Source organism: Zonotrichia leucophrys, chromosome 2, assembly GCF_028769735.1.
Source record: "Zonotrichia leucophrys gambelii isolate GWCS_2022_RI chromosome 2, RI_Zleu_2.0, whole genome shotgun sequence".
Taxonomy (NCBI): domain Eukaryota; kingdom Metazoa; phylum Chordata; class Aves; order Passeriformes; family Passerellidae; genus Zonotrichia; species Zonotrichia leucophrys.
Window position 1 is genome coordinate 17510285 of NC_088171.1, and position 27213 is coordinate 17537497.

Genomic DNA, 27213 nt, shown 5'->3' on the forward strand with positions numbered 1-27213 from the left:
AAAGGAAACTTCTGAATAAGCTCAGCAAAATGCTCCCTCTTTTGCTAGTAAACACTGTGATGTTTAATTGCTTCTGGCACCCCACCCTTTTGCCCATTATTTCCTCAGTGTCTTGATTATTAACAAATAAGCAAAGCCCATCCCATTTTTGTGCTGAGGTATAGTAGAGTGGGGTGCTGACATAATGGGAACAAATGATCCACAAGGAGCACACACAACACATCCTGCTTCTCTAGTTGTAAGAGGAATATCCAGATAAGAATACTTATATTTGAGCTAGTTTAGGTGCAGCTCCAATATCCCAGGCTGCAAAACCCACCACAGCTTCAGGCTAAGTATCAGAGTAACCTGCCCATGATGCGCATGATCTTGTTGCTACACTAATACCAGCACCCAAGCATAACCCGGGTATGATCACTGAAGTTGAAATGAAACACCTAGATTATACAAGCAACAGGACAGAGGGAGCAGCTCTGGATGGTGACTGGGTGCATGTCAGCTGGGACAGGCACTGTAACTAAAAGCTCACTGTCTCGGCAAGCCCCATACCTGACTGCAGCCAAGGACAAGAAACTGGAGAAAAAGCCCACATCCCATTTAGAGAGATCAAAGGGAAGCAACAGTCAAAGAAATGTCATGAAGACTTTGAGGCAACACCCATATTATTCAAGGCTGTGCCAGTCAACCTGAAAAATCTCGTTCTGGCTAAAACCAGGTCACCAGGACTGTGGTTAACATTAGCTACAGTGTTTGCACTCTCTTTGCATTCCTGGCAATGCCTGGAACATAGATGTAAAAATGGCAAGAATGCTCAGCTCACTCTTAAAATTTTTCCTGAGTGCTCTTCCCTCCATAAAGACACAGCATAAAGATGACCAAGACTGGGGGGGGGGGGGGAAGTAAATGCTTTCTCTTTTCTCCCTGCTAATGTGAGACAAGACCTTCAAAGCAGGAACAAATACTATAAATATACATACAATATTAGTTTAGGAGGCTCATCATACAACTGGGGACTGGAGGAAAAGAAAGAACACTCCTTCAAGTATTAGGCCATATTCAACTCCAAACCAGCCTACCTTACTGACCATTTGCTGCCATTTGTATGAACAAAGGGCATGTCCCTGTTTTTGAAGTAAAGATGCCAATAGCTTAACCACTGAGAAATTAATATGGTACACTTTCAACTCAGTTCTCAAAGCTAGGAAAATACAGTTCTGAATTCAGCAGGATTTTCCACCCAGCACAGAAGCAAGGTACTGCTCAAGCTTTTACACCCTTGCATTTCTCCTGTACTATAAAGTACAAGCTCTTGCCTCTGAGCTGGGCAGGTTCTTTTGTTATGTTTGAAACACAGCAGAGCAAGTAACTTGGCTGATGACTGCTCACTGTTTTGACATAGCAGTTCCTAAGAGGTCCTCAGATAGAAATTTTTAAATTCTTAAAATTTTTAAATTCTTTAAAAAATGTAGTGGCATGCTATTAAAAAACTTCCCAAGTGGCATTACAGCTTGCCAGAGCTAATAAAGGCTTCCAGACTCTTTTTTCCCCAAATATTTCCTTTGCTTTACAGCCACCTCAGTGAACAGCTAGCATGGGCTGTGGCTGCTACTCTTTCAGTTACCTTCCCCGACTTGTTAGACAGATAATCTTATCCTGCCCTCTGTGGCCAGGCACACATAGGGGAATGGAAGAGCTGTGAGAACACAGCAGAGCCTTGGCTGTGCAGAAATTTCCAACTGGCTTGGACTGAGCTGGGCATCCAAATTCCTCCAAAATTACCAGGCTTCCTGTATCATAAAAACAAATGTTTACCTATTAAATGCATTGTCTTTTCCTCACTGCACCTGTATGTGAGAGTACTGTTATTTCTTCTTGAGGACTTCATTTGCAAAATATGGCAGGATGAGAAATATCTCAAGAATGATGGTTTGTTTTCCTTTGACATGTCATGACATGTGTCTCTCAGCAAGAGAGATTTTCTTCTGGGAGACTTACAGATCAAACCAAACAGGACAAAAATGTGACTAAGTGTGATAAATGGCTCAGCGTTACCATCCACACACTTCTGTGTCACCAAGGATCCAATCAAAGAGACTGACATTTAACTTTGCTCTTTCCCTCGGCCCACAGATCTCAAGATGTATTACATTCTCAGCTCCAGCCTCCAAAGGTAAGCCAAGGATATGAGAGAACTAATTTCAGCAGCATGGCTTTAAACAGTAGAATTAATACTCTATTTATATATAGAATTCAAATTGATGTACAGAAACTATAATAAATATTAAACTCTTCACCACCCTCAGAAAGCCACACTAAGTGGGAGACTTTCAGTTCTGAAACAACAGAAATATGAAGACATCAGTATTTGCCTGTACCTCCTGACCAACTCCAGCACTGCAAGTCAGCTGTTAAAAAAAGCCAAGTCTGAAACTGAGCGGATAAAGAATCTACCCAATGATGATTTGTAGTAATTAAAAGGAAGAACAAGCACTGTAACATAATCTATTCATCACTAAGTTACATTGTTCAGAAATAATTATTGATACAATGTTTTTTCTAGTGTACTGCAAACACATTTTAGAAGCATCAGAGCAAACACAATTTGCTAAGTAGGTTTCATACATTTATAAACCTATCAGACACGAAGTTTTCCTGTGTAAGCTTTTGATCTTGTTCTTCCCATTTCTCATTGAAGGTACAGCACTAACATCACACATGAGATAAAGCAAGAATTTCAGTTGAGGTGTGATTTTTTGCTAGTGTAAGTAGCATACCTCTTTTCAGAAAAGATGGCAGTAAGTCCAGAAAGTTCACCTAACTATTATGAACAGTTAAACACATTGCTACATGCATTCAAAAATCATGCTTTTATTTTCACGCGAACAGGATGTGAATAACTGTTACTAAATTAGTCGGATATTTCTTAGACCAGTCATCTGTTTAGAAAATCAATTTCCTCTTTTTTTTAACATCAGCTCCCTTTCCCCTTTTTTCATAAAAGGTTGTACTTTTCAGAAGCAATGCTTACCTGTTAACTTCTGAAAGCTCACCTGTGTCTCTTGTAGAGTGTTTTGTGTAGGACTGTAGTACTAAAACTGTTCATCTGTGTTAATTAGATACATCTGTTTTAGAAAATAAGTCTGTGTCTATAAACCACTTCTGCTTGGCCATATGCAAATTAGGCTAGCAGACATTTTGGAACTGAATTAAAAAGTGCTTTAAGTGTGCGACTACAGCCAGAAATGTGGTACTGTAAGTACCACACTCTGATGTAAATATTTCCTGTACTTTTTTTTTCTGAGATGGCAAGATACTGTGTTTTCTGACATTCTGCTCCCACTGCACGCCTATAAAAAGAAGAGCAGCAAGAAGATTATATTCTGTCTTGTACACAGTGATATGACAGATAGCAAATTGCTACAACCTCAAAGCTTCATTTCTGCTGTCTAAACTCGGTGAAAAACATGGGCTTCTTTTCCTTTCCTGAGAGGGATGCAGAATTCCCGGCCTATTTGCAGTTCTATTACCTGGAGAGGCAGCAATGAGATACTTATTCAAGAACGAGCATTGATTTTCATGAGTGGATGGGCAACGTATTTTGCCTTCCTGCCAGAAACAGCAGTGCAATAAAATATGACAAATGAGATGCCTATTCCTGCAAAATTTTGCATCTCAGTTCAACAAACCCCTCAACAGGTATGACTAGACCACAAAAAAAGTAGACATGGTTTTTGGTGTATAATTCATAGTGCTCATAACATCAAAATTAGAGACTGCCAGACTTCTCATCATACATCTGCCCTGGGTGTCACCTGCCCAAATGTGTCCAGTCACCTGAACAGTCAGCATATTCAACCCTGTTTGAAGACAACTTCAGGATGCAGTGCAGACATATATCACAGGACTGTCAGTAATAAAATAAAGGTCCTAAATGTATGTTGCTGATAGTAAGAAAGGAAAGAAGAAATCACACATGATTTTGCAGGAGTTACTCTATCATCACTAGTGTAAATAGCAACTGTTTGCATATAAAAGAAACTGTGTGATATTTGCAGAACTTTTTTTTTGTACATTACCTTTAAGACAAAGCAGTAATCTGTAGGTGCCTTATACTTCACTTTGTGTTGATAACCATAATACACGTTCACGTTCTCAAACTGAAGGAAGCATGCCAGATCCCGTGATGTCTATAAATGAAAACCAAGCCCATCATTGTTAGAGAAAATTGAATTTTGATATGAAACTCATTAATAGAACCTTTATCAAATGAATGAATGCCAGCGAAGTTGACTGAAAAAGCAAGGATTAATTTTAGGTGTCTCCTTTCTTAAAATAAAAATAGGAAGAGGGTCAATACATATCATGAATGATCTGTAACACAGTTCAACATTTTGCTGTTGTTCTGGTTATGCTGTGCTTCATTGCTTTGTGTGGAGATTTTAGCTTATGTCTAATATGACAAAAGAGAACACCACAGTAATAAACCACACCCTTAAAATTCTGAGTGGAGAAAGAAGGTTTGGGGTTCTAAATTGCTTTGGGAGCTTATTTTTCTTTTGTACATGTAACAAACAAACCTCATCAGGATATAAGCAAAATTTAATCTGTTTTGCTTTGAATTTTCTCAAATTTCTTGGCATCATTCTATTTCTGTTTAACCTAACATTTGCTTGTTTACAATATATTGCTAAAGTAACAAGGTTTCTGTTGCTGGGTGTTTCTCAGTGATGAATTCTGCCTACAGTAACTTTTGCAATCCTTTGTGTGGAAATGCAAAAATAGCCATTTCACATGGTCACTGTTGGCTAAACTGAGAAATCAGGAAATTGTGGGGGAAAAAAGAAAAAATAAAACAACAAACCACAAGCTCCCTCTACCCCTAAAAATGGGGTATGATATGATATGGGGGTATGATATAATATGCATATGATGGTTCTTGTCTCCTGTTCTCATTCTTAATGATACTTTCATTACAATATGCCCTTTGAGTTGGCTTTATTTACAAACTGAGTTTGCAAGTAAGATATGTGGTGAAACACTTCCCACTAGATGTAGACAGGACTTCTCTCTTTCTCCTGTCTCTGCTGCAGCTGATGATGCCAGAGATTTTGTCAGTGAGTGTGTGGACCTCGGTTTTTCAAACATCCTTAAGTTCCTAAATGTGCTGAAATCCATCCCGCATAATGTGTTGTTCCTTTCCTTTAGGAACCAGGCAATAGTGATGAGACCAATATGAATGCAGTTGTTATTATCTTCTAAGGAACAGATTTTTATGCAAGGGACAAAGGCTCTTAATGTGAATATTTGTGCAATGTTAACATGACAGAGCAACGTTAACATGACAAAGCAACACAATTAACAGAAATAGATGTTTTAATTATCTGTAATTCTGATGCTTTTGTTTTGTGACCCTGTCCATTAACAGCCCTTTTTTGAATGGGATGTAAGCAGAGAAATGCTGAAGAAAGAAATTAAGACAGCAGTGCTGACTGGTGCTGGTTTGTTAACAAAGAACGCTGAAACAAAAACCACCACTAGCATGTGTATAAAATTATCTGAACGTGGCCCTGTATTTTCACTTTTACCATGTATTTTACAGCCAGCACAAAGTACCAAAAGTAATCCAGATGTCTTTGCTTTTTTGTAAATACTGAAAACAGGAATATATTGGATGAATTTTAAAACAGCTGCAGCAGCTGAAGATATCATTATCTGCCAACTGTTCATTTCTGTACCTCAAAGAAAGACTGCTCTGCCCACAACTGAATGATGAGCAAGGTGCACGTGCACTTTTCATACTACCCTGACAAGGGATGAACTCTCATAATTTAAGGGCTTTAACTGAAGAGTTCTACTGAATTCTACTGCAGTGCTTTGAGATGTTTAACACCCTCACAGCATCCTGCTCATGTCCCAGAGATTAGATCTCCACAACAGAGGTGTGTACCTGACCCTCAGCTGTTCCAACACAGAGTGCAGCAATCACGTAGATCACCATTAACACAGACTTGAGCTAAGAGACTTGACTTTCTCTGGAATGGCCAAGACATGGGCAATGGCATCCTTTTGCTGAAGGCTGTTACAGATGCAGGGGCAAACAGATGACTGTGCCACCATTTTAAAGAGCTGTGACTATCCCCTAAAGAACTAGATTTGTTGTGGTAATATAGTGACTTTAAAGCACACAATTCCTAAAACTGCTCAGTTACAGGCAGGATGGCACAAAGCCTGTAATGACAAACAGGCAGTAAAGTGCTAAACAGCTGAAACAAGGGGACTGTGCTCTCCATCTGAGACTATGTTTACAGCCTATCACCTGAAAAAAGAAAGCACTTCCCTCATTTGCACTATGACGAAAAGTCACTGGAAAGGTATCACTGGATGATGAAAAAAGGCTGAGTAACTCTCAGGACATGCTTGCCTTGCTTTGGCATTGTACTACTGGTCATTGTTGGAGGCATGCTACAAGGAAATGTACAAGATGGACTTTGCATTTGACTACTCTCACTCTTTCCCACCTTAAGTGCCTTCTAAATAGCATTCTAGACCCTAATTGATAAGATGTTGTGTGTACAACCTGATTTGAGGCATGAAAGCCATTATCTAAGGGTCAGGTAAAGTCAAAATAAATTGCTGTGAAAGCAGCAAGGTGATCTTTTTTTCACTGTGGCTTGGTTATAAAACAGGTCACTGGAGCAGCAGCACAACATCCCTTTACAAGATAAATTTTTTTCCCCTTTGTACTTTAGTCAGGAAATAACATAAGTGTTAAGTTTCAATCACAGAATCACAGAAATTCTAGGTTGGAAGAGACCTTTAAGATCATCGAGTCCAACCCATGTTCTAAAACCTCAACTAGATCATGGCACCAAGTGCCACATCCAGTCTTTTTTTAAACTCTTCAAGGGATGGCGACTCTACCACCTCCCTGGGTAGATGATTCCAGTATTTGACCACTCTTTCTGTAAAATACTTCCTCCTTAATTCTAGCCTGTATCTCCCTTGGCGCAGCTTGAGACTGTGTCCTCTTGTTCTGTCTGTTGTTGCCTGGAGAAAGAGACCGACCCCCAGCTCACCACAGCCACCCTTCAGGAAGTTGAAGAGAGTGATAAGGTCACCCCTGAGTCTCCTTTTCTCCAGGCTGAACAACCCCAGCTCCCTCAGTCGTTCTTCATATGGCTTGTGTTCCAAGCCCCTCATCAGCCTCGTTGCTCTCCTTTGGACACGCTCAAGCATCTCAACGTCCCTCCTAAAGTGAGGGGCCCAGAACTGGACGCAATACTCCAGGTGAGGCCTCACCAGTGCTGAGTACAGGGGAAGAATGACCTCCCTGCTCCTGCTGGCCACACCATTCCTGATACTGGCCAGGATGCCATTGGCCTTCTTGGCCACCTGGGCACACTGCTGGCTCATGTTCAGCTGACTGTCAACCAGCACCCCCAGGTCCCTTTCCACCTGAGCACTGTCCAGCCACACCGTCCCCAGCCTATATCGTTGCAGGGGGTTATTGTGGCCAAAGTGCAGGACTCGGCACTTGGACTTATTGAACTTCATCCCATTAGATTCTGCCCATCCATCCAAACGTTCCAAGTCCCTCTGCAAAGCCCTCTGTCCCTCTAACAGGTCAACATAGGTTCCCAGCTTAGTGTCATCTGCAAATTTGCTAATAAAGGACTCTAAGCCCTCATCCATGTCATCAATAAAAATATTAAACAGAACTGGCCCCAGCACAGATCCCTGAGGGACAGCACTGGTGACGGGTCGCCAGCTGGATGCAGCACCATTCACCACCACTCTCTGGGCCCGGCCATGCAGCCAGTTCTGAACCCAGCAAAGAGTGCTCCTGTCCAAACCACGGGCTGCCAGCTTGTCTAGGACTATGCTGTGGGAGACAGTGTCAAAGGCCTTGCTGAAATCCAAGTAAACAACATCTACAGCCTTCCCTGCATCCACCAGGCGGGTTACCTGGTCATAAAAGGTTACCAGGTTGGTCAAACATGACCTACCCCTCCTAAATCCATGCTGGCTGGGTCTGATACCCTGGCCATCTTGTAAATTTTGCGTGATGGCGCTTAATATAAACTGTTCCATTATTTTGCCAGGTACTGAGGTCAGGCTGACCGGTCTATAATTACCAGGATCTTCCTTTGCACCTTTTTTGTGAATGGGTATCACATTGGCCAGCTTCCAGTCATCTGGAACCTCACCAGTGAGCCAAGACTGTTGGTAAATGATGGAGAGTGGCTTTGCAAGCTCATTTGCCAGCTCTCTCATTACCCTGGGGTGGATCCCGTCTGGTCCCATAGATTTATGAATATCTAAGCATTTCAGTAGTTCTATGACTGCCTCCTCTTGGATAATGGGGGGACCATTCTGCTCCCTGTCACCATCAACCAGCCCAGGCGGGCAGGTGTCTTGAGAGCAAGTCATCTTCCCACTAAAAACTGAGGCAAAATAGGCATTAAGCACTTCTGCCTTTTCCTCATCTTCAGATACTAAGTTCCCTCCTTTGTCCAATAAAGAACAAAGCTGGTCTTACCTTTCCTTCTACCATTAATGTATTTGTAAAAACATTTTTTATTATCCTTTACAGAAGTTGCCATTCTAAGTTCAAACTGAGCTTTGGCCTCCCTAATTTTTTTTCTGCATGCTCTAGCAGCCTTCTTGAATACTTCCTTAGAGACCTGACCCTTCTTCCAACACTGATACATCCTCTTTTTATTCTTAAGTTCCTCCAAAACCTCCTTGCCCAGCCAGGCTGGACGTTTACCCTGTTGACTGATCTTTCAGCACACAGGGATAGTCTGTTCCTGTGCCCTCAAGATCTCTGTTTGAGGTATGCCCACGCTTCCTGAACTCCTTTGTTTTTTAGGACTGCTTCCCAAGGGACGCTCTGAATAAGTCTCCTAAACACGCCAAAGTCTGCCCTCCGAAAGTCCAATGCAACAGTTTTACTGGTGCTCTTCCTGACTTCACCAAATATTGAGAACTCTATTATTTCATAATCACTCTGCCCCAAGCGACCTCCAACCACCACATCTCCCACCAGCCCATCTCTGTTTGCAAACAGCAGATCTAACATAGTCCCTCCCCTGGTGGGTTCACCCACCAGCTGCAACAAGAAGTTGTCCTCCATACATTCTAAAAATTTCCTGGACTGCCTCTTTATTGCTGTATTAAGTTCCCAGCAGATGTCTGGTAGGTTGAAGTCACCCACAAGAACAAGGGCTGATGATCTTGAAACATTACCTAGCTGCTTATAGAATAAGTGATCTACTTCTTCTTCCTGGTCGGGTGGACGATAACAAACTCCCAGTATGGTGTCAGCCTTGTTGGCCTTCCCCTTTATTCTTACCCATAGACATTCAACTCCATCTTCCTTAGTTTCAATTTCGATGGCATCAAAAGTTTGCTTAATATAAAGGGCCACCCCTCCACCTCTTCTTCCTTTCCTGTCTCTCCTGAAGAGCTTGTATCCATCCAGTGCAGTACTCCAGCTATGTGAGTCGTCCCACCATATTTCCGTGATGGCAACTACATCACAGCTCTGCAGTTGTACCATGGCCTCCAGATCTTCTTGTTTGTTGCCCAAGCTGCGTGCATTGGTATACATGCACCTCATCTGGGCTACTGACTTCACCCCTAACTCAGCCTTGCAATTCTTGGGCAATACAAAAATCCTAACAGAAAAGCTTCACCAGTAGCAGCATTTCTAAATATGAAGCATTAGCAGTACTGTAAGTCGTAACAGAAGTGGTTTTCAGAACACAAAAAAACCCAAAACCAAAAACCACCAGTCCCAGAATCCACTGTTCTACCTCATCACTGCAGAAATGAAAAGCCAGCCGCCCTTATGTGCAATACATCCAGTGCTGGCAATTCAACATCTTTAGATATTTTGTAATAATAAATGTAAGTAAATCTAATTCAGCTGGGTAGATGCTTCTGACTCACTTCTTTCTACACAAAGGACAGTCTTATAAAACCATAAAAGACACAACACATTCTCTAGGTACACAGTATTAAAAAAGTACAGCATTTCACATGCTGGTTACTGGTGCAGTAAGTCTGTATCAAACAAAGTAAAATTCTACCTTTTTTTGTGACAAGAAATTAGGTTACTTGACAACTTTTTAAGATTTTCTTTCACAGGGAACCCATATAACAGTGAAGCTTTTGGCAGCTCACAACCAGCTGATGGGTGCGCTGCTGTTTTTCTTTTCCCTCCTGCCTGCCAGAGGAGCACTATTCTATCAATGCTTTTATCTATCCCTTGAAATCAAAAGGAGAAAAACATGAGAGGATTCAGTGACTGCATTCTAGTATTTGCACAAGTGGTGTAGTCAAAGTTAAAGCATGGAAATCTCAGCCCTCTCAGATGCACCAGACAGTGCTCTTCAAATGTCACCTTGGGAGTTCTACACTTTCACCTCCATGAATTGTTTTATTGCTAGAAGGATTATTTGGCTTCCTGACCTTGGTTTTTCCTCTGGGTACATAATAAATTCCAGAAGCTCGTAGAAGAAAATAACGCCTCTTCCAGGACTTTTTTCCATCTTCTTTTAAATAAAGGGCCCCTTCAAGCTCTGGCACAATGACAGATGTCCCACAGAAGCTTTCCTGTGCAACAAGAATAATAATGCACAAAATAAACCCATTAAGCACAATCCTATCAATATATAGCAGAAAAATGCTCCCTTGAAAAATAAAGACATTTCTTGTGACAGTGAACATATGAACATGGGGAGTGCAGTTACTAGGAGGATGGACAACTTAGACAGGCAAAGGAAACTTTTCCAAGCTAATGCTGGGTGCTCACACACTGATAAAGAAGGCTTGCAAAACCTCCATCCCTTGGGGTCAAGCAAAAACCTACAAAGGCTTTTAACTAGACATAGATGTGCTCAATGAAGGCTGTAGAATAGAGTGGTTGATACTGTTGGGTTTTTTCCTCTACTGCAGTGTTTATAGGTTCTGTAGAGAAACACTTTGGTAGAGAGATTCTTTAGAGACTGCTAAGAGTTCTAAAAACAGCTCAATCTCTGCCTTCACTTTCAAATACATGCTAGCATTTAAAACACTATTTAATTAGATATACTAATTGTTTGCTTGAAGGGCTTACTGTTGGGTAATTTTTAATGCCAACACACTTATCACTTAATGTTTTCACTTAGAATTCACCAGGACCTCTGCTGGTTAACATCTGGTGCCTTCATGAGATGCACTACTTTTGAAATGTGAGTCCTTAGTCACCTGAGAAAAGCATTTTCTTTGTGAGCTTTTACCAGACTGCTTGCCTGAAGAACTGCAGTAATTTTTTCTTTCAAATAACTCTGGTTTTCTCTCTTTCAAGTGTACATCTGAAGGAAAATTTGAGCAGGAAAGGAACAAACTTTCTGGAAAAGTGAGTGTGTCTTTTTCTGTTGTAGTACAGCTAATAAGTTGAGAAGTAAATCCACTTCTAACCTGAAGATAATTGTTTGGTACTGATCAACCTTACTAACAATAAAAAGTCCCAAGGGCTGGCCTAAGGGTGAATAATCTGCATTTTCAATGAGGAGCAGCTGATGCAGAGAAAAGTCAACATATTAAACCCGAGATACAAAGCCACCAAGGATCACAGAACTTCCTGTTGTTACACCATTTCCCACAAAGAACTACATGCTGTTACTGCAGAGCAGATGCAAATGGTGGCAGAGTTTTGGTGACATTTGCATTAGCAGCCCAATAATTTGGCTTACCTCCAGCAAAGCCTCTTTGTTTTTATCGTTCATTTCTTTGCTTTCTTTCTTCCCTTTGTTTGCCAGGTAGAAATTCTGACAAAGACACAAAAGAAGTTAATGTTCATTATAAAGTTGGCAATACAAGTAACTAGATATCCACAAACTCACTCAATAGTTACTGAGTCTTTCAATACTGAGTACCAATCAGCAGGTGCAAGAGACAGATGCTTATGGACTCTTCTAACAGATAAGTTTAACACATCTGCTGCTCATGAATTTTAATTTTTTATTCTGAATATAATCCAAAGGTAATACAAGATTGTTTTTGCCCATGTAAATATGGCCTCCAAAACTTTAAACCAGTGGCTTATGTTTTTGGCTCTTTTTCTGGATCAATGGGTTTGGGTTTTGGCAGTCCCATTTTCATTGCTTCCTATATGATTACAGGTTGTAGAGAACCTAACATTTGATTTCAGGCTGATGTACAATGAATACAATGCAGTATCAAAAGGCTAGAAAGCATTTTCCCTACAACCCAATCTGGTAATTTGCATGCTTTGTATCTTACATTCTGGATATAACTCAGCTGTCAATTTTTAGTTAAAGTGCTTATATGCGAAAGCCTTTATCCAAAGTTACTATTGCTACTTTTGTACTCCTGCTCATCCTCTTCAAAATACTTTTATGCAGTGAAGAAACTGTTCAAAAATCTAGAAGAAATCTGAAGAAGTGATCACCATGATATCTTGGCACATGTGCTCCAGCCTACTGAAAATAAAGCCTGCACTCCTCTGTTTGTGTGACACTGCAGCTGTCCTCAGAGGACACGCTTCCTGCCTGCCCCACAAAAAAGGAACCACAGTGCCTCGAGGACATGCTCACCCATGAAAACAAATTCTCCCACTGTTAAACAGCAATAACCAGTCTGAATCCATCTGCATTGTACAGATGGACAAAAGGACAGCACTTGGATTTATGTGCAGATTCTGACAAGCAGGAAGGATGCTAGGACTTGTGTGCTGGGGCATGTGCAGTGGCTTTGCTCCACAGCAAGCAGGGCCAGAGAAGCAGAGCTGGCTGCCTGCAGACTGTAAGGCAGTGAAGGAAGCAGGGAGATCAGGATGGAAGTAGCATTTGGATCCATGCCCAACAGGCCAGAATGGTTATACTCAGAGTTCTTGTGGTTTACAGTTTTTCAATTTATCTGACTTTTCATCTCTGTTTTTTCATGTCTCAAGACTGTGAGAAAGCGACAACATGTTTATGTGCCTAGAACTTCTCAACACCTAAACTGCAGCATAAATGCAAACATTACCAAAATAAAAAATACCAAAAGTACCAAACAATACCAAAATACAAGTGAGAAGTGTGTAAATAAAGGAACAGGCTGTTGCCATAGAATAAGCAACAAACAAACAAGCAGCAAATCTGCCCTGCCAGTAGACAACATTTACAGCTGTGCAATCTATCTGAAGTGAAACACTACTCTTCCACACAACCACATCTTCATTTCCAAGCAGTGCTGGGAACAGATGTCTGCCAGAACGCAAGCCTCAGAGCAGACCGTTTTTGGAGGGGCACCAGGAGAGGAAGCAGAAGATGTCTGGATCTCAAAACCAGTTTTTTAAAAACTGCTTTCTTAGAACTTCACATTAAATCAGGGAAGCTCAGAAACACAGACACCTGCAATGTGGCCTATGCTGATGCCATGTCTATAGTGTGAGAAACTTTAACATTCAATACAATAGACATTATCCTAGGAAATGCAGCTGGCTTCAGAATGCCTGGACAGAATTTTAGTCCAAATCTGTAAGTAAGCTACCAGTAAGGACCACAGCTTTGCAGTCACATCTAAAGACAATATTCAGAGTGGAAAAAAGCCAAAATCAGGTCAAAACAAAACCCACTTAAAAGTTCTAAGCAGCTGCAGCCCAGTGATCTGCGCTTGTGCAACAGCTCTCCTTGAGAGGCAGCACCACTGCAGCCCTGAAGCCTCAGAGGGCACTGCCAGGCTGGGCTGGGCCTCCAGACCTTGGGATGTGTTTGGAAAGCACAGGGACATGCAAGCTGTAAGGCTTCTTCTCCAGGTCATTATAAAGACATAGTACAACCACTAAAATACACAATGAAGTTTTATCAAGGCAAGTACACTTTGTCTCAACAAGGCTTGGCTCATCAACTTGTGGGGAGAGCATCCATCTGACTTAGTCAGCCTTCTGTGGAACAAAGCTCCTCTGACTACAACTGATTCACATTGAGGCATCTGGCATTTATTTAGCAGAAGCCCAGACCACCCTGTACTGAAATAATCAATCCTAAAGAGAGAAAGTTTGTAAGGATATCCATGCTGGATCTCTAATGCCACAGCTTTTTCATTAGGGGCTCTGTCACCTAACCCAATGTTACACAGATGTACACTGTTGTCTTTCACCTGTCAACACACACTTCATTTATTACTCATTACCTCCTTTATGTCTCTTTCCTGAAATCTGGAAGTACATATATACATATTTGTCAGTGGCTAAAAAACTGGGGAGCAGACTGAACACTACTTGTTTCATTACTGTGTGGTCTGCTATTTTTGATCAGAAGCATTCATCCTAGAGGAGGCAAACCACATGTGTCCAGAAGAGGTCATTTCAAGTCCAGTAGTCAAAGGTCATGACAAAAGGCAAGCTCTTTCCTGTGTGAGGACATCACTGGGAAATGCATGTTTGGTTTGGGATGTCAGGTCATTAATGGGACAAGATGTAGCTGCAGGGCAACTTCCTACATATAGCTACAGATTTGAGAATTAACTATTTCTCTGCATGAAACCTTTCCACTTAGGGACATACCCTTCTCCTTTGGTGTGGAAAGGCAGGTAAAGAAATAATCAGGGTGTATCTCTCTGCACTGTATAATGCTCAAACAGTGGAAGATAGAAAGTGTTTTCAGTAGTGTCCAAGAACATCTGTGTTGGCATGTAAGCAAAGCAAACCTGGATCATGATAAAACAGTACTTAAATACAGCACTATCAAACTTTCTGATTGGTGTTCATGTCTCTATACTCAAAAAATGAATTTCCTAAATGAAACAGCACCTCTCTCACACCTTTCACATTTTTCATTCACAGACCCATCCAAGTGGGAATGCAGCAGCAACTATTTCTTGCATGGCAAAAAAACAGGTGCTACAAGACAGCATGCTCCCTCTGCCTCCTCTTACACTTAGGTTGTATTTCTGCTTTCAAGCTCTTGAGATTGATTTTCCAGAAGATCTGAAAAATCCACAACAGCACAGATCAAACAGTGTGCATAAAACAAGGCAGCTGCTTCCTACTCATGACTAGCTTCTTTGAGCAATGGGCTGCCTGCTTATGCTCATCCAACCTGCACCCAATATGAGGCAAGAACTGGCCAGCTCACATCCCATTTCAGATCATTGCAACTGCTACTCAATGCAGCGTGGTTTGTGCAGAAAAAATAGAACAAGGTCATATCTGCAACTCATATCATGGTGTGTCCTCTAGGAATCTGCCCATTAAAAATATTAGAAGATGCCTATAATTGCTCTGAAGATCATAAAAGAACTAAAATACATGAACCTAAAGGCAAAGATCTTTTGAAACTCCAAAAAGAGAGAGAAATTAAGATAACAAAACAATGGGAGTACAGTAAAAAACACCTCCCTTTCCTCACTTCTATTTCTTTGCACTTTTGCCAGCATACTCAATAACCAGGTTCCCTGTCACCTTTTTATGTTTCCATCACTGGGTAACAGTGGAGACAAAAGGAAAACCTTGATTTATAAATGTGGCCAAGCTGGTGAAAAACAAAAGTATCACCTGGTCGATAGCAGATAAATATTCAAGCATGAAACTTGCTATAGCTGTCTTGTAATGAAAGCTGTTACAAACCCTTACTCCACCTGCTTTGAATGCTGCTGGGAACTCTTGCTCTTCAGAAGAAATAAAATATCAATTCAGTGTATGGGTTCTCCATTGGAAGGTGCAGATCTAGCTTTTGGCTTACATATGAGGGAGCAGAAGCATAAAGTACTCACTGTACAGACTTTCAATAATTGTCATAAATACTGTCCAATAATAAGAAAACAAAAAACCAAAAGCACACATAGGTGGCATTGCCTGCACTGTTTGATTTTATCAAAAAACCCCCACAGGAAATGGAAGTTCATGCAAACAGAACTAAAAGACAGCGTTCAAAGAGCATGACCAGCATTCACAGCAAGGAGTTTAGATTCAGCTACACCTTAAAAACAACCATTTTCCCTCATTTTTCTTCCTTTTGTAGTACCTTTTAGCTGAGAATTATTCTTTGAGATTTTTGGAAAGAGGTGTTGAGCCCTGACAACCTTTCCTTTCAAGAGAAAACCAGCATAACTCAACCATATGACAAAGCATCACCTTTCCAATGTTGTAAAGGTTCTCTTTATTTTCCCATGCACCAGAATGTATTTTTGTTTCACTCTTTAGTCATAGACTTGTGATGCTCCCTCTCTGCAGATGAGTCACTGGTGGCACTCATGGAACAGTATTTTACTGCAATTTCCCTACAGGGTCTCTCATATCACAGTGAGCAGAGGGCAAAAGTGTGCCTATCTTTGTGGCAAGGGGGACACCTGAGAATTTTATAAAAGCTTTTTCTAAAAGGGATTCCAAAAACTTTAAAAAAATATTTCAGAAACAAAGCTGCAGAAAAACTACCAAGTGCTGCATGACAAAAATTACAATCTTAAAAAAAAAAGCCACGGGCATTAACTGAGCAACATACTGCCAGCATGTAGAGAATAATCCTGCATTCCAGAATCTCAATTCACCCTCAGAAAATGAAACACTTTTAATTAAATGTTGCTAAATAGGTCTATAACTAGTTCACAGAAAGAAAACAATAAACATTGGCCACACACAGATCTTCTTCAGAGGTCCTCTTGTTTTAGGAAGGCATCTGCCCATCTTTATAAGATTTTTTTAAAGCACTAGTTGTGTCCAATATTTGTGATGAAAATTTTGTACCTCTAATTTGTCTAAGAATAAACTGTAGGCACCTGGCCACCATTGGGATTTGCCCTTTCTTTTTTCCCAGAAAAAGATATGCAAGTTAAAAACCTGTGAGATCCCCACAAAATCCTTCCAACAGAATGAGCATGAAATAAACAAGGAATTAGCTGCTTTGGCACTAGCACCATGGGTGTGTCAAAAAGCATTCTGCAATTTGTGTACTCTCAAAATAAAGTTTTATGTGACAGCCTTGACTGAGTTAGGAGGAGGCTGAATATACTAAGCACACAGTCCCAAGCACAAGATTTCAGTTTCCTTTTGGTTACACCGCAATTTCTGTACACAGTTAGCTAGGCAAACACCCTACCCCCCACAACTTAGCATTTCTGTGTGGTTTGCCTGTTCAGGGACTCACTGCAGATGTGTATTTTACAATATTTCAGTATTTAGTGTGAGCTCTGTACAGTGCTGATTACTTGCTGCCACAAAGTGCTGATATGTCTGTACTATTTTCCCCATTCACAATGTTTGAGTTTACCATGCCTGACAGATGGTCAGACTTTATTACTGGCAAAATATTTCAACAGTGTGATAGCCACAACCGATCCAGTTTGCTCAGACTGTTCATTTTAGAGCTTACACAGAGGGGCTAAAGCTCAATGACTGCAGACTTGTCCAGATCCAGCTGACACACAAGGACAGACCTACACTTTTGTTTGGTTCTGGTTTAGGTCACGTTTATTGCTAAATTTCATTGCAACCAAAATGCAATATTCATCACAGCAGAATGTTCATCAAAGTTTTACTTCCTGTTTGAGGAAGGGCTCAAAAACCACTTACCCAAATAACGCTACAGTGTATGAATCAAAGGAGGAATTGAACCTCTGCTGCTGGGTAAGTTTATGTGCTCTAGAAAGGAGGACACTTTGAGCCACCATATTGTATTCCCAAACATGGTTTTGCTGTTTCATATTAAAAATCAACATTAATCCATGTACACTGCAGAAAAAGTTCTCTTTTCCTGATTGTGGATACTAATATCAATGAAGGAAACTTCTTTTCCATAGGTTTTATTTGAAATACAGGCTCATTCTATAAAAAACCCCAATTTCCTAATGAGCAGCTTGGTGAGATTTGCTGCCAAATTACATATTTGACTCCTTTTTTTTTTTGGCAGTGCTGAATTGCTCATTTATCTCTTGCTGCCCTTCGGAACAAACCAGATGCTCAGTGAGCTAACAGTCAGCTGACATGGGGAAAAGATCCTCTGTCCCAGAATCCAGCAACTGCATGTTCCAGGATGTTTGTACACACAGCTTTGACCACATCATACAATAATTTGTGTATTTACCTATCTGAATAATTTGATGCAATTCAGTGTGCAGATCCTCCTTTACAAAGATAAAGCGCACAAGTGTGGTGGTTTGACCAGGAAGGAGTGGGAATTCTGGGATGCTGTGGTCAAACCAATGGATGTTCTGAGTTTGATACTGACACCTGGTGTAGCCAGTGGGGTTTGGACACACCTCCGAGAATACACAGGGGTTAAAAAACAGGGCTCTGCCCTGGCAGGCTCTCTTGGGACGTCGCGGCGAAGAGGTCAGATCACCCTCTCCTGTCCAGCCGCTGCTGCTGGGCGGGGGAGGGGCAGCCATGTGGTAGGCCCTGGGCCTGGACAGAGATGGGAGGTGAGGAGGCCCTCGAGGATGGAAGGGTGGAAGACCCCAGGGAGTCAGCCCTCGGGCACAGCCATTCCCCCCCCCCCCCCCCCAGGAGAGAGAGAGAGCCGGCGACACCGAATGTGATAGCAGCTGGCCCAGGAGGAGAAGGGGGGGAAGAGTGCCCGGCCGGAGCGGCAGCGTGTGGGCAGCGTGTGTGGGAGTGCCGCAGCTCCGGGACAGAGACTGAAAGTTTTAACCCCTTTCTTTCATGATTGGGGCCTTGCAAAAATGCTAATCCTCCTCGAAGCTGAATAAGAAGGGAGATAAGAGATGAGATGAGACAAGGACCTGGCCCGAAGAACGTGGAGATGATTGGATGGGGAGAGATGATTTGGAGTGGCCTTTTGGCTGGACTTTTCTTGTGGCCATGGACTCAGTTGTTCCTGTGACACAGAGACTGCACTTAGGGGGAAGCAGTGGCTCAGAACCAGGAGGGTTCATCGTGAGGACCCCCGGCCCCAGGGGGTTGGAAAAATATGGGGGACAGATGTCCTAAAGCAGAGACTGTGCCTTTTTGGAGTGAGACAAGGCATCCTTGAAAGACAACCCTAAAAGCAGCTCTGGTCCATGCGCAGTGGTGAGAGCACTGGGCATGGAAGGAAGATGTCACAAGCGGCAAAAGGACTTTTTTCCGGGCGGTGCCGAAGTGACAGGGAAGCACACGAGGTTTCAGTGTGTTTCCAGGGGAAGCCTATGGAACAAGAAGGACTCCTTTCCTCTTCATGAACTGAAGTTTGAGTATACTAAAGTGTGGTGCCAGGCTGGGCAGTTGGTGTTTTGGGAGAATGTATCGGATTGGGAAAGTCAGGTAGTGGGGAGGAGGAAAGTGGTTTTTGTAAGGTTTTCAATTTTTTTTTTCTTTTCCTTATAGTTTTTCCCTATTTTCCTGTAGTTTAGGTAATAAAGTGTTCTTTATGTTTAAGCTAAAGCCTGTTTTGCTTATTCCTGGTCACATCTCACAGCAGACACCAGGGTGAGGGCATTTTCATGGGGGGCACTGGCTCTGTGCCAGGCTCAAACCATGACAACAAGTTACTGATAACCAATTCTCCTCAGTATAAACAAAACCCAGTAAATCTTCTGCAGCATTAAGTATACCCTTTATGAAGTTTTATTTACAATTGGCAAAAACTGGGCCTTCAAGGAAATATTTATATTCATCAGCAGGAATAGTGCAGAAGCTGTAGTAAAAACAAAGGTTTTTTAGAGCTGTGCCATCTCACACAGTTCTAAGAGCTGTACCTAAGCAGTGGCTTGTACTACAGGGGTGAACTACATGCTTCAGCTTTTACCTCTACAGACAGGACTCTAAAAAAGTATCAGAAAAAAGAATCAGAAAACTCTACTTTTCAAATCCTTGCATTTAAAATCCTGGTGGGTTTTTTGGTTGAAAATATAAGTTTTGCTTTCTCTGAACTGACAGAGCTGAAAGAAATCATTAATGTAATAGGCAACATGCAGACTAAATGACCTTAGTTTAGACTCTTATCCAAATACCATGTTAGCTTACCTGGGGATTTTTAAATAAAGCATATTTTTGACTTTTTTCCAAAAACAGAATCTTATTCTCAGTGTCTCGAGTCCAGTCTGATAACACTTCAACAACATTTTCATGGTCTTCAAAAAACCTTTCTGGAGAGACAGAGAAGATAATGTAAGACATTCAAACTGTTTCTGCCCTCTCCAGAGGCTGCAGAAATTCCTGTGTAAGAATGTAATCATTATCTGATTCACTCACTCAGGGCTGGACAGTCCAGCACTCTTTTCCACTGCACAGATGGGAGCAGAACCAGTCCCACACCACAGGAAATCGTGTCACATGGAAGGGCAAAGCAGCTACAGAAGACACTTTATGTAGCTGTGCCATGCTCCTGGATTCCTCCTGAATCTCTGAACTGCTGCTTGAAGACTGCAAGGGATGGATGGAAGCAGTGACCCACCAGGAGTAGTTACACCCATGTATTTCATGGTGTAACTGCTTTCTGCTTTTGACTGATTTTGGTTTTTTTTAAGGTTTGCAGTACCACAGACTAGGGGGGTGGAAGAAGGGATATAGACAAACTTTGGCTAATGAATTTAAAAAAAAAGTAAAGAATTAATTTATTTGTTGGTTTACTTCTTTACAATGAAGATTTGCTTTTCGTCAGCAGGAAGAATTCTATGCACTGAAAAGAAAATATTTGGTTTCAAGCAACTGTATTTAAAACCAGAAATAGCAGAGTAGGAAAAAACAAAGATAGAACTAATGTCAAGATATACTGGTTCACGCAGCATCTCTGTAGTTATCCTTACCAGGGATGTGAGAGACCATTTTGAATGCAAGAATTTCGGCTCTGTCCCCTCCTGATCTGCTCTGAACCCCACTCCTCCACCCAGAAAAGCCACAGGGTGTGCTGAGGTTAACTGAGGTAACTCTGAAACCACTTCAGTTTCATTTAGATAAAATATATAAATTGCTCAAATAAAACTCCTTTTAAAGGAAAAGGAATTCAGCATAACTTGACAGGTCATTTTGGAGTGTCCCAATCTGCACTTTTCTACAAATTCATTACTGGGATAGGGAATTCACCCAGCTCAAATTTTCAGTAGAATTTTGGCCATTTCCTGGGAACAGCCATACTCCCATTCCTGGTGATCAAATCTTCCAATGGCCTAGACTGGCCTAGCATCAGAGGAAGTAACAAAACATACATTTTGTAGGTTTTCTTTAACCCTTGTTACTTTTGACAAGGTTTTAGGACATCCCATCCAACCTCTATCTGGTGAATTAATTAAATTCACAGAATGAGATTAGCTTCAAGACCCATCTGCAGGGACCCAGTAACTTTTAACACCAACAACATAACACTCCTCATTTAGCAACTGGTACTTCTGCAATGCACTGGAAATAGGAAGCACTATATAAAACCCCAGTAATAGTTTGAAGGATGAACAGCACCTTATACTTCAAGATAGGCATGAAACAATTCTCAGACAGTAACATTAATTTTTGCCACATATATTTTTGTTTGTTCATTTGCTGCACCAAGATTTTCTTGTATGAAAAATATGACTTTATCATCCTCAGGAGGGTATTTTTACCTAATTTACCTAAAAAAAGTCAAATCTGGATGCCTATTATAAGACTGCAACAGTCTTTATTGCATTCTGGTACACCTACAGCCCAGTGTTACATCACCATCTCACTACTGAGATTATTTGTGATATTTAACATGTATTTAATTTTAATCTGTAGTTTATCTTATTTACAATAATAGTCTTTCAAAATAACCATATATGTATGTAAAGGATCTTGTGATATAAAAGTAGCTTGGACCTTCAGTTCAGCAAGAATTATTTGCTGCTCAGATTTGCTCCTTAAAGTAAACATAATTTTGTTCTCTTTAATACTAATGTGGAAAGCAGGCAGAAAGATGAAGTGTAGAAAAGTTCTGTCTTTGTGCTGATGGTAATAAAGCTATCTAGAGCAGCCAAGAAGTATACTGATGAAAATGAAGAATGGCTCACATTGTTCTGATTTTGAACAAAATTAACAGCATGTTGCTGTGCATTGGAAGCAGAAGAAAGAACATGTACCATCCCATTCATATTGAAACTGCCTTCTGCAAACAAAAAGGCTCCATCCTTAGCAGACCTGGACCTGGTAATAGATCACTGCATCAGGGTTAATAGATTTTTCCTTTTTTCTTGAAGCAGATACAAGTTTACTTCCTTTTGTATTTTTCTTCTGTCCTGGCTTTTAAAATAATTTTAATTCATTATGAGAATAATTTCTTACTATACCAATACCCTAACACTAACCAAAATCACCTAGCATTAGTTGTGACTAAAGTAGCACAACGAATTTTCACAAAAAAAATTCCAACCATTTACCCCTATGTTTGTAGCAAACAATTTCCTTGATACCTTCAGTTTTAATTGCATGATAGGAAATTCAAATATCTATCCAGATTATGCAGAAACACAAGTACATTCTTTTTAATGACTATGGAGATTCAGAAACCATATGCCTTTTGTGATGTCATCCTAATACTCAGACATGTTTGTCCAAGTCACACTGGACAAAAAGGGAGCAACTTTCTAAGACAGGAAAACACTCCAAAATTATTCAGTGAGTTTTGTCAGATTTCTAGGGTCAAATGACATTTCCAGTTTTTTCTTAGTTAAGATAAGCAGGTACAAAAGAATGCAGCATCATTATCTTAATCATGTAGAAGAACAGATTTGCAGTAAATTTCTGCACCACTCTTACAAGCAGATGAGCATCTCCTTGCTCATGACCAGTCAGGCTTTTTACCAGTTATTTTAAAATTTCTATTGTTTAATTTAGCAGAATGACTACACCTGGGACTCTTTTAAAGTGCAATATTGATCTTTGACTTTATTTGAGAATTTTCCCATCTCTACTGGGAGACTGTCAATTGAGAATGTTAAAGGCTGTTTGACAACTTCCCATTTCTCTAGGTCACATGTGACTCTGAAAGAAAGCAGTGGTAATTTTCCTTCTCCTTTTGATGCCAATACCTTTTCAGGCTGGCAAATAAAAAGATTCTAAAATATTTCACAATTAGAGAATACTTAATGAAAGAAACCTTGAAGCCTTTTTCAAACAAGACTTATTATGTTGCACAGAACAATTCATAGGTTTTGCACAGCTGTTTTCTAGGACCCAGAGGCCAGGTTAATTACTCCATAAGTCATAACTTACCATCAGCAGAGCTGCAACCCCATCACAGAGCAGTGCCCTGTAAACAGCTACACTTAGAAAAATTATTACCACAAATGAAGAGCATTAGAAATGACTGAAACACTTCTCACAGAGTCTTGTTTAATGACATTTGTTTGGCCAGTATGTAATACATGCCTGCTGACAGCACTCCAGCACGGCATTGTCTCTTCAAAAAGTGGATTTGAGTACTGGTGTGTTTGGGTTTGTCATCACCTTGAAACTCACATGGCTCCTTCATTTTGTGTAAAATAAAATAATGGAAATGGTGAAAAGCAAGGAGCCTTCTGCAGGTCACAGCACAGCTGAATGGACTCAATTCTACAGCACAAACACACCAAACATATTCCTGCAGCATCCCTCAGCTTAGAGCCTGTGATGTTCCAACATCAGGGGACACATGGGCAGGAGAAATGTCACTATCTTTTCAAGATTACCAACACTGACCTGATCTTTTAAGATTACCAGCCCTCTATCTATTTGCTATGTGACTACAGCACTCACCAATCTGCAGCTCTGGGTACGTCTCATACAGACACCAGTCCACGTTGCAGTCACAGTGGGTTTTCTCAAAGAGATTGTCCAGAACATCCCGTGCCACCTGGCGCTCATCCACCATCAGGGACTTGGTGCTGTTATCGTTCATGTGCACCTTGATAACAAGCTGAGAACAAAGTCACAGAACAGGCAGTTAATTTCAGGAGCAACAAAAGGACTCGTCTGAATCTGCTAACACAGATAAGAAAGATAAACGCTGAAGGTTATTACTGATTCAAAGGCATCCTGTCCCAAAGCAAGCTGAGAGAATAAAACAGCTCCGAAATTTTCACATTATAATTTTCCCCAAAATAAAGATCTTTTCTCTAAAAATAGAATGAAGCCTTGTCCTACGCACGTTTTCAGGAAAGGTGAAATTGCTATGAAGAAAAAGCAGAAGTTAATCTCTTCTCTAAATCTACTAGATGTGCAATTAAGGAAAATGCTTGATAGGGAAACCAAGTGCAAAGGGACAGTGTCCTTAATGCAAGCTATGAATGTGGAAAATTTCATTTTATACAGAAAAAGAATGGAAGAATCTTGCCACGCCAACAAAATAGCCTGAAATTGGATTGTACTAAGATGGGCCATAGTCCAGCTGTCATCAATAAGAAAACAGATGAGTTCACAGAATATGCTGAGTTGGAAGGGACCCATCAGGATCGCTGAGTCCAGCTCCTGGCCCTGCAGAGGACAAGCCCAAGAGCATTGCTCCATGTGCCCAAGAGCTTCTCGAACCAAATGCTTCTTGAACTCTGTCAGGCCTGTGAACACTTTCCTGGAGGGCCTGTCCCAGGCCATTCCCTTGGGTTCTTTCACTGGCCACCACAGAGAAAAAATCCCCTCCTCTTCCCCTCATGAGTTACTAACTGACCAAATTAACCTAAGACACTCATTACTTCTTTATATGGTGAAGTATTTGTTAAACAAGAAACACAGTGAACTTTCTTCAGAGAGGAACAATGCAAGAAAATGCTGAAGTACCTAAAATGTGATAAAGAACTGGAAGTCCATTATAAGAAGGTACTTAAAATGCTCCATTAGTACTGAAAACAGTAGAATAATTCTCTATAAGGTCTGTACACTGCTGGTGAGTTGGGAGGACTTTCCATATTTTTGTTTAAATAGTTCTTTATTTTTAAATGTGTGCATAAAAAGCTTTGGTTCTGTAGAGACATTCTGTGTAAAAGGTCATGTAGAAGGAGAGTTATGATCCTCAAGAGAAAATCTACACTATCTCTGAAAAGCAAAAACAAATGTTACAAAAGCCATGAACTTGCTTTGATTCCAATCCTTGTAAGAAGAATCTTCTGTAAAATAAGCACCTGAGCCATAGTGCAGATTAAACAGAAAAAGAATGTTGTACATGCATAATCTAACATGTTTAAGGCAAAAGGGGATTTATGTCTGGTTATAACTGACTGCTCAGAAACATGCATGCAGCTTCCATCTTCACAGAATCACCAAACAGCTGAGATTGAAGGCACCTCTGGTGGTCAATCAGTCCATCATTGCCCAGGCAAGCAGAGCCACCTAAAGACCAACAGCCAGGACCCTGTCTGATGGTTTGGTATCATCTCCAGGGAGGAGATAACAACCTGCCTGGGAAACCTGTGCCAGGCTCACCCACCCCCACAGGGAAGAAGTGTCTCCTGGCATTCAGAGCCTCCTGTGTTTCAGTTTGTGCCTGTTGCCCTGGGTCCCATCACAGGGCAGCACTGAAGGGAGCCCAGCTCCATTCTCTTTGCACCCTCTCTTGAGGTTTTTCTTGAGATAGACAAGCACCACATAGATCCCTCTCTGCCCTAGGCAATCTCAGCCTCTCCTCTCAGGAGATACTCCTGATCATCTTCACAATATTTTCTGATCATCTTCCACTGGGATGGAACTCTCTTGTGTTTGAAGGAGGTGATCTTTAAATATTAACGAGATTTCTTGATCCTTTCTTCCCATTAGGAAGTTCCATATGGGACTCTTCCAAGACCTTTGAAGAAGCCAAAGTCTTCTCTCCTGAAGTCCAAGGCGGTGAACTTGCATTTCACCATCATCCCTGCCCTCTGCTTCTAGTAAAAGAGAGAAAACCAGCTTTCTTGACAATATTTAGTCAATTTAAAACTCAAGAGTGACAAAGTAATTCCATTATAGTGACATAGTGACAAGATTGAACCCACCTTCTACTGTATGGTTACAAATATTCACAGGGGGGAAAGAAGTTGGGAAGACAAAGTCTCCCAAAGAAGAATTGCTAACATTACAAGGAAAAGAGTGTGACCAGTGAGCAGTCATAACTTTAGTTACAGAGCTTTACAAAGTCAACATCAGTGAAATCCTCCCAAGACATTCTCTCAGAAAGAGCATTTATAGATGAATGTAAAGTGTTCTGTGGGAACCACCTCAAGACTGGACATTCCCAAATTTATTGGAAACTTCCATTCTTCCTGGAAGCTCTGCAGGCTCCAACACTTCCCATCTTCTTCAAGCAAGACTGAAAGATCATGACTGTCTTTAGTTTACATCCATTATTCAGAGTTACTGAACACCTCCAGCTTCTAATTTGTTGGTCTAAAATAATTTCTGTTATGCTAGTTCATTACTACACTGCTGTGGAAAGATTTAGCAAGAAGACCCTCATCAATTTAATAGGGATTAGCAAAATCCACTGTATCCACCATAAAGAAAAGTTTAATACTCCTGGGATCAGCACAGCATAATTCAGCAACATTTTCATGTACACTCTGCTTTCTCTAAAGCAACTTATCAGAACAGTGGGTTTTGCCCCAACACAGAAAAAAAGAAAAAGATGCAATGCTTTCCAAGTCCTCTAAAAAATCAGTCCCTTGGCAGTAGCATTCACCCAGAACCTTCTCTTGAGGTGGATGATGAGAGCTCAGTGGAGTATCTTTACAGATTAAATATGGAAAAGCCTAGTCATTTTAGTAAGAAATTCATTATTAAGAGGAATATTAACATATATTTAGGTGGTAGCTCTTATGGTAGCATTTACTATTTTATGGCTCACCTTTTTAACTTTGGCTTCCTTCAATTTCTCCAATGCAAGTTTAATCTTGTCAGCTTTAGCCTTTGCCTCTAGTTCTTCCTGAAAAGACACAAGATATTTGGTATATTTCCTGTTAAGTAATCTCAGCAATTTACATTTACTTGAAAAGAGTTTTTTCTTGATATTTACATCCTGAAGATAAAGCTTGTCACAGCAACCTTCATACATACAGAAAATTTCCAGACTTCCTTGACCTAAGATCCTTCAGCCAAAGCTTTGGTTTACAAGTCCCATGCTCCCTGCTGCTGCTCAGCCATATAGTTCTTACATGATCTGTTCCTCAAATGCTACAAAAATGCCTGAAAACTGAACTCTTCTGTGTTTCTGTACATACAGCTGATACAAAAGAGAAGGTGAAGGAAGATCCAGGCTCAGTGAAATAGCATTGTGCATGCAGCTGCTTGGAAGAAAACTTGATTCTCATCAGGGCAAGAGAACTAGAATTTAG

At 40.9% G+C, this 27213-nt stretch overlaps 1 protein-coding gene across 1 annotated transcript in view; it reads right to left on the minus strand.

Annotated features, from left to right (window-relative positions):
- APBB1IP (amyloid beta precursor protein binding family B member 1 interacting protein) overlaps window positions 1–27213 on the minus strand; it is a 69451-nt gene that overhangs the window by 20105 nt on the left and 22133 nt on the right. Inside the window, exons 5-10 of the mRNA XM_064704064.1 lie at window positions 26727–26804; window positions 23675–23834; window positions 19955–20076; window positions 11742–11816; window positions 10477–10620; window positions 4077–4187 (exon numbers count right to left, since the gene is read on the minus strand). Coding sequence (XP_064560134.1) covers window positions 4077–4187; window positions 10477–10620; window positions 11742–11816; window positions 19955–20076; window positions 23675–23834; window positions 26727–26804 — 690 coding nt within the window. The remainder of the gene's footprint in view (window positions 1–4076; window positions 4188–10476; window positions 10621–11741; window positions 11817–19954; window positions 20077–23674; window positions 23835–26726; window positions 26805–27213) is intronic.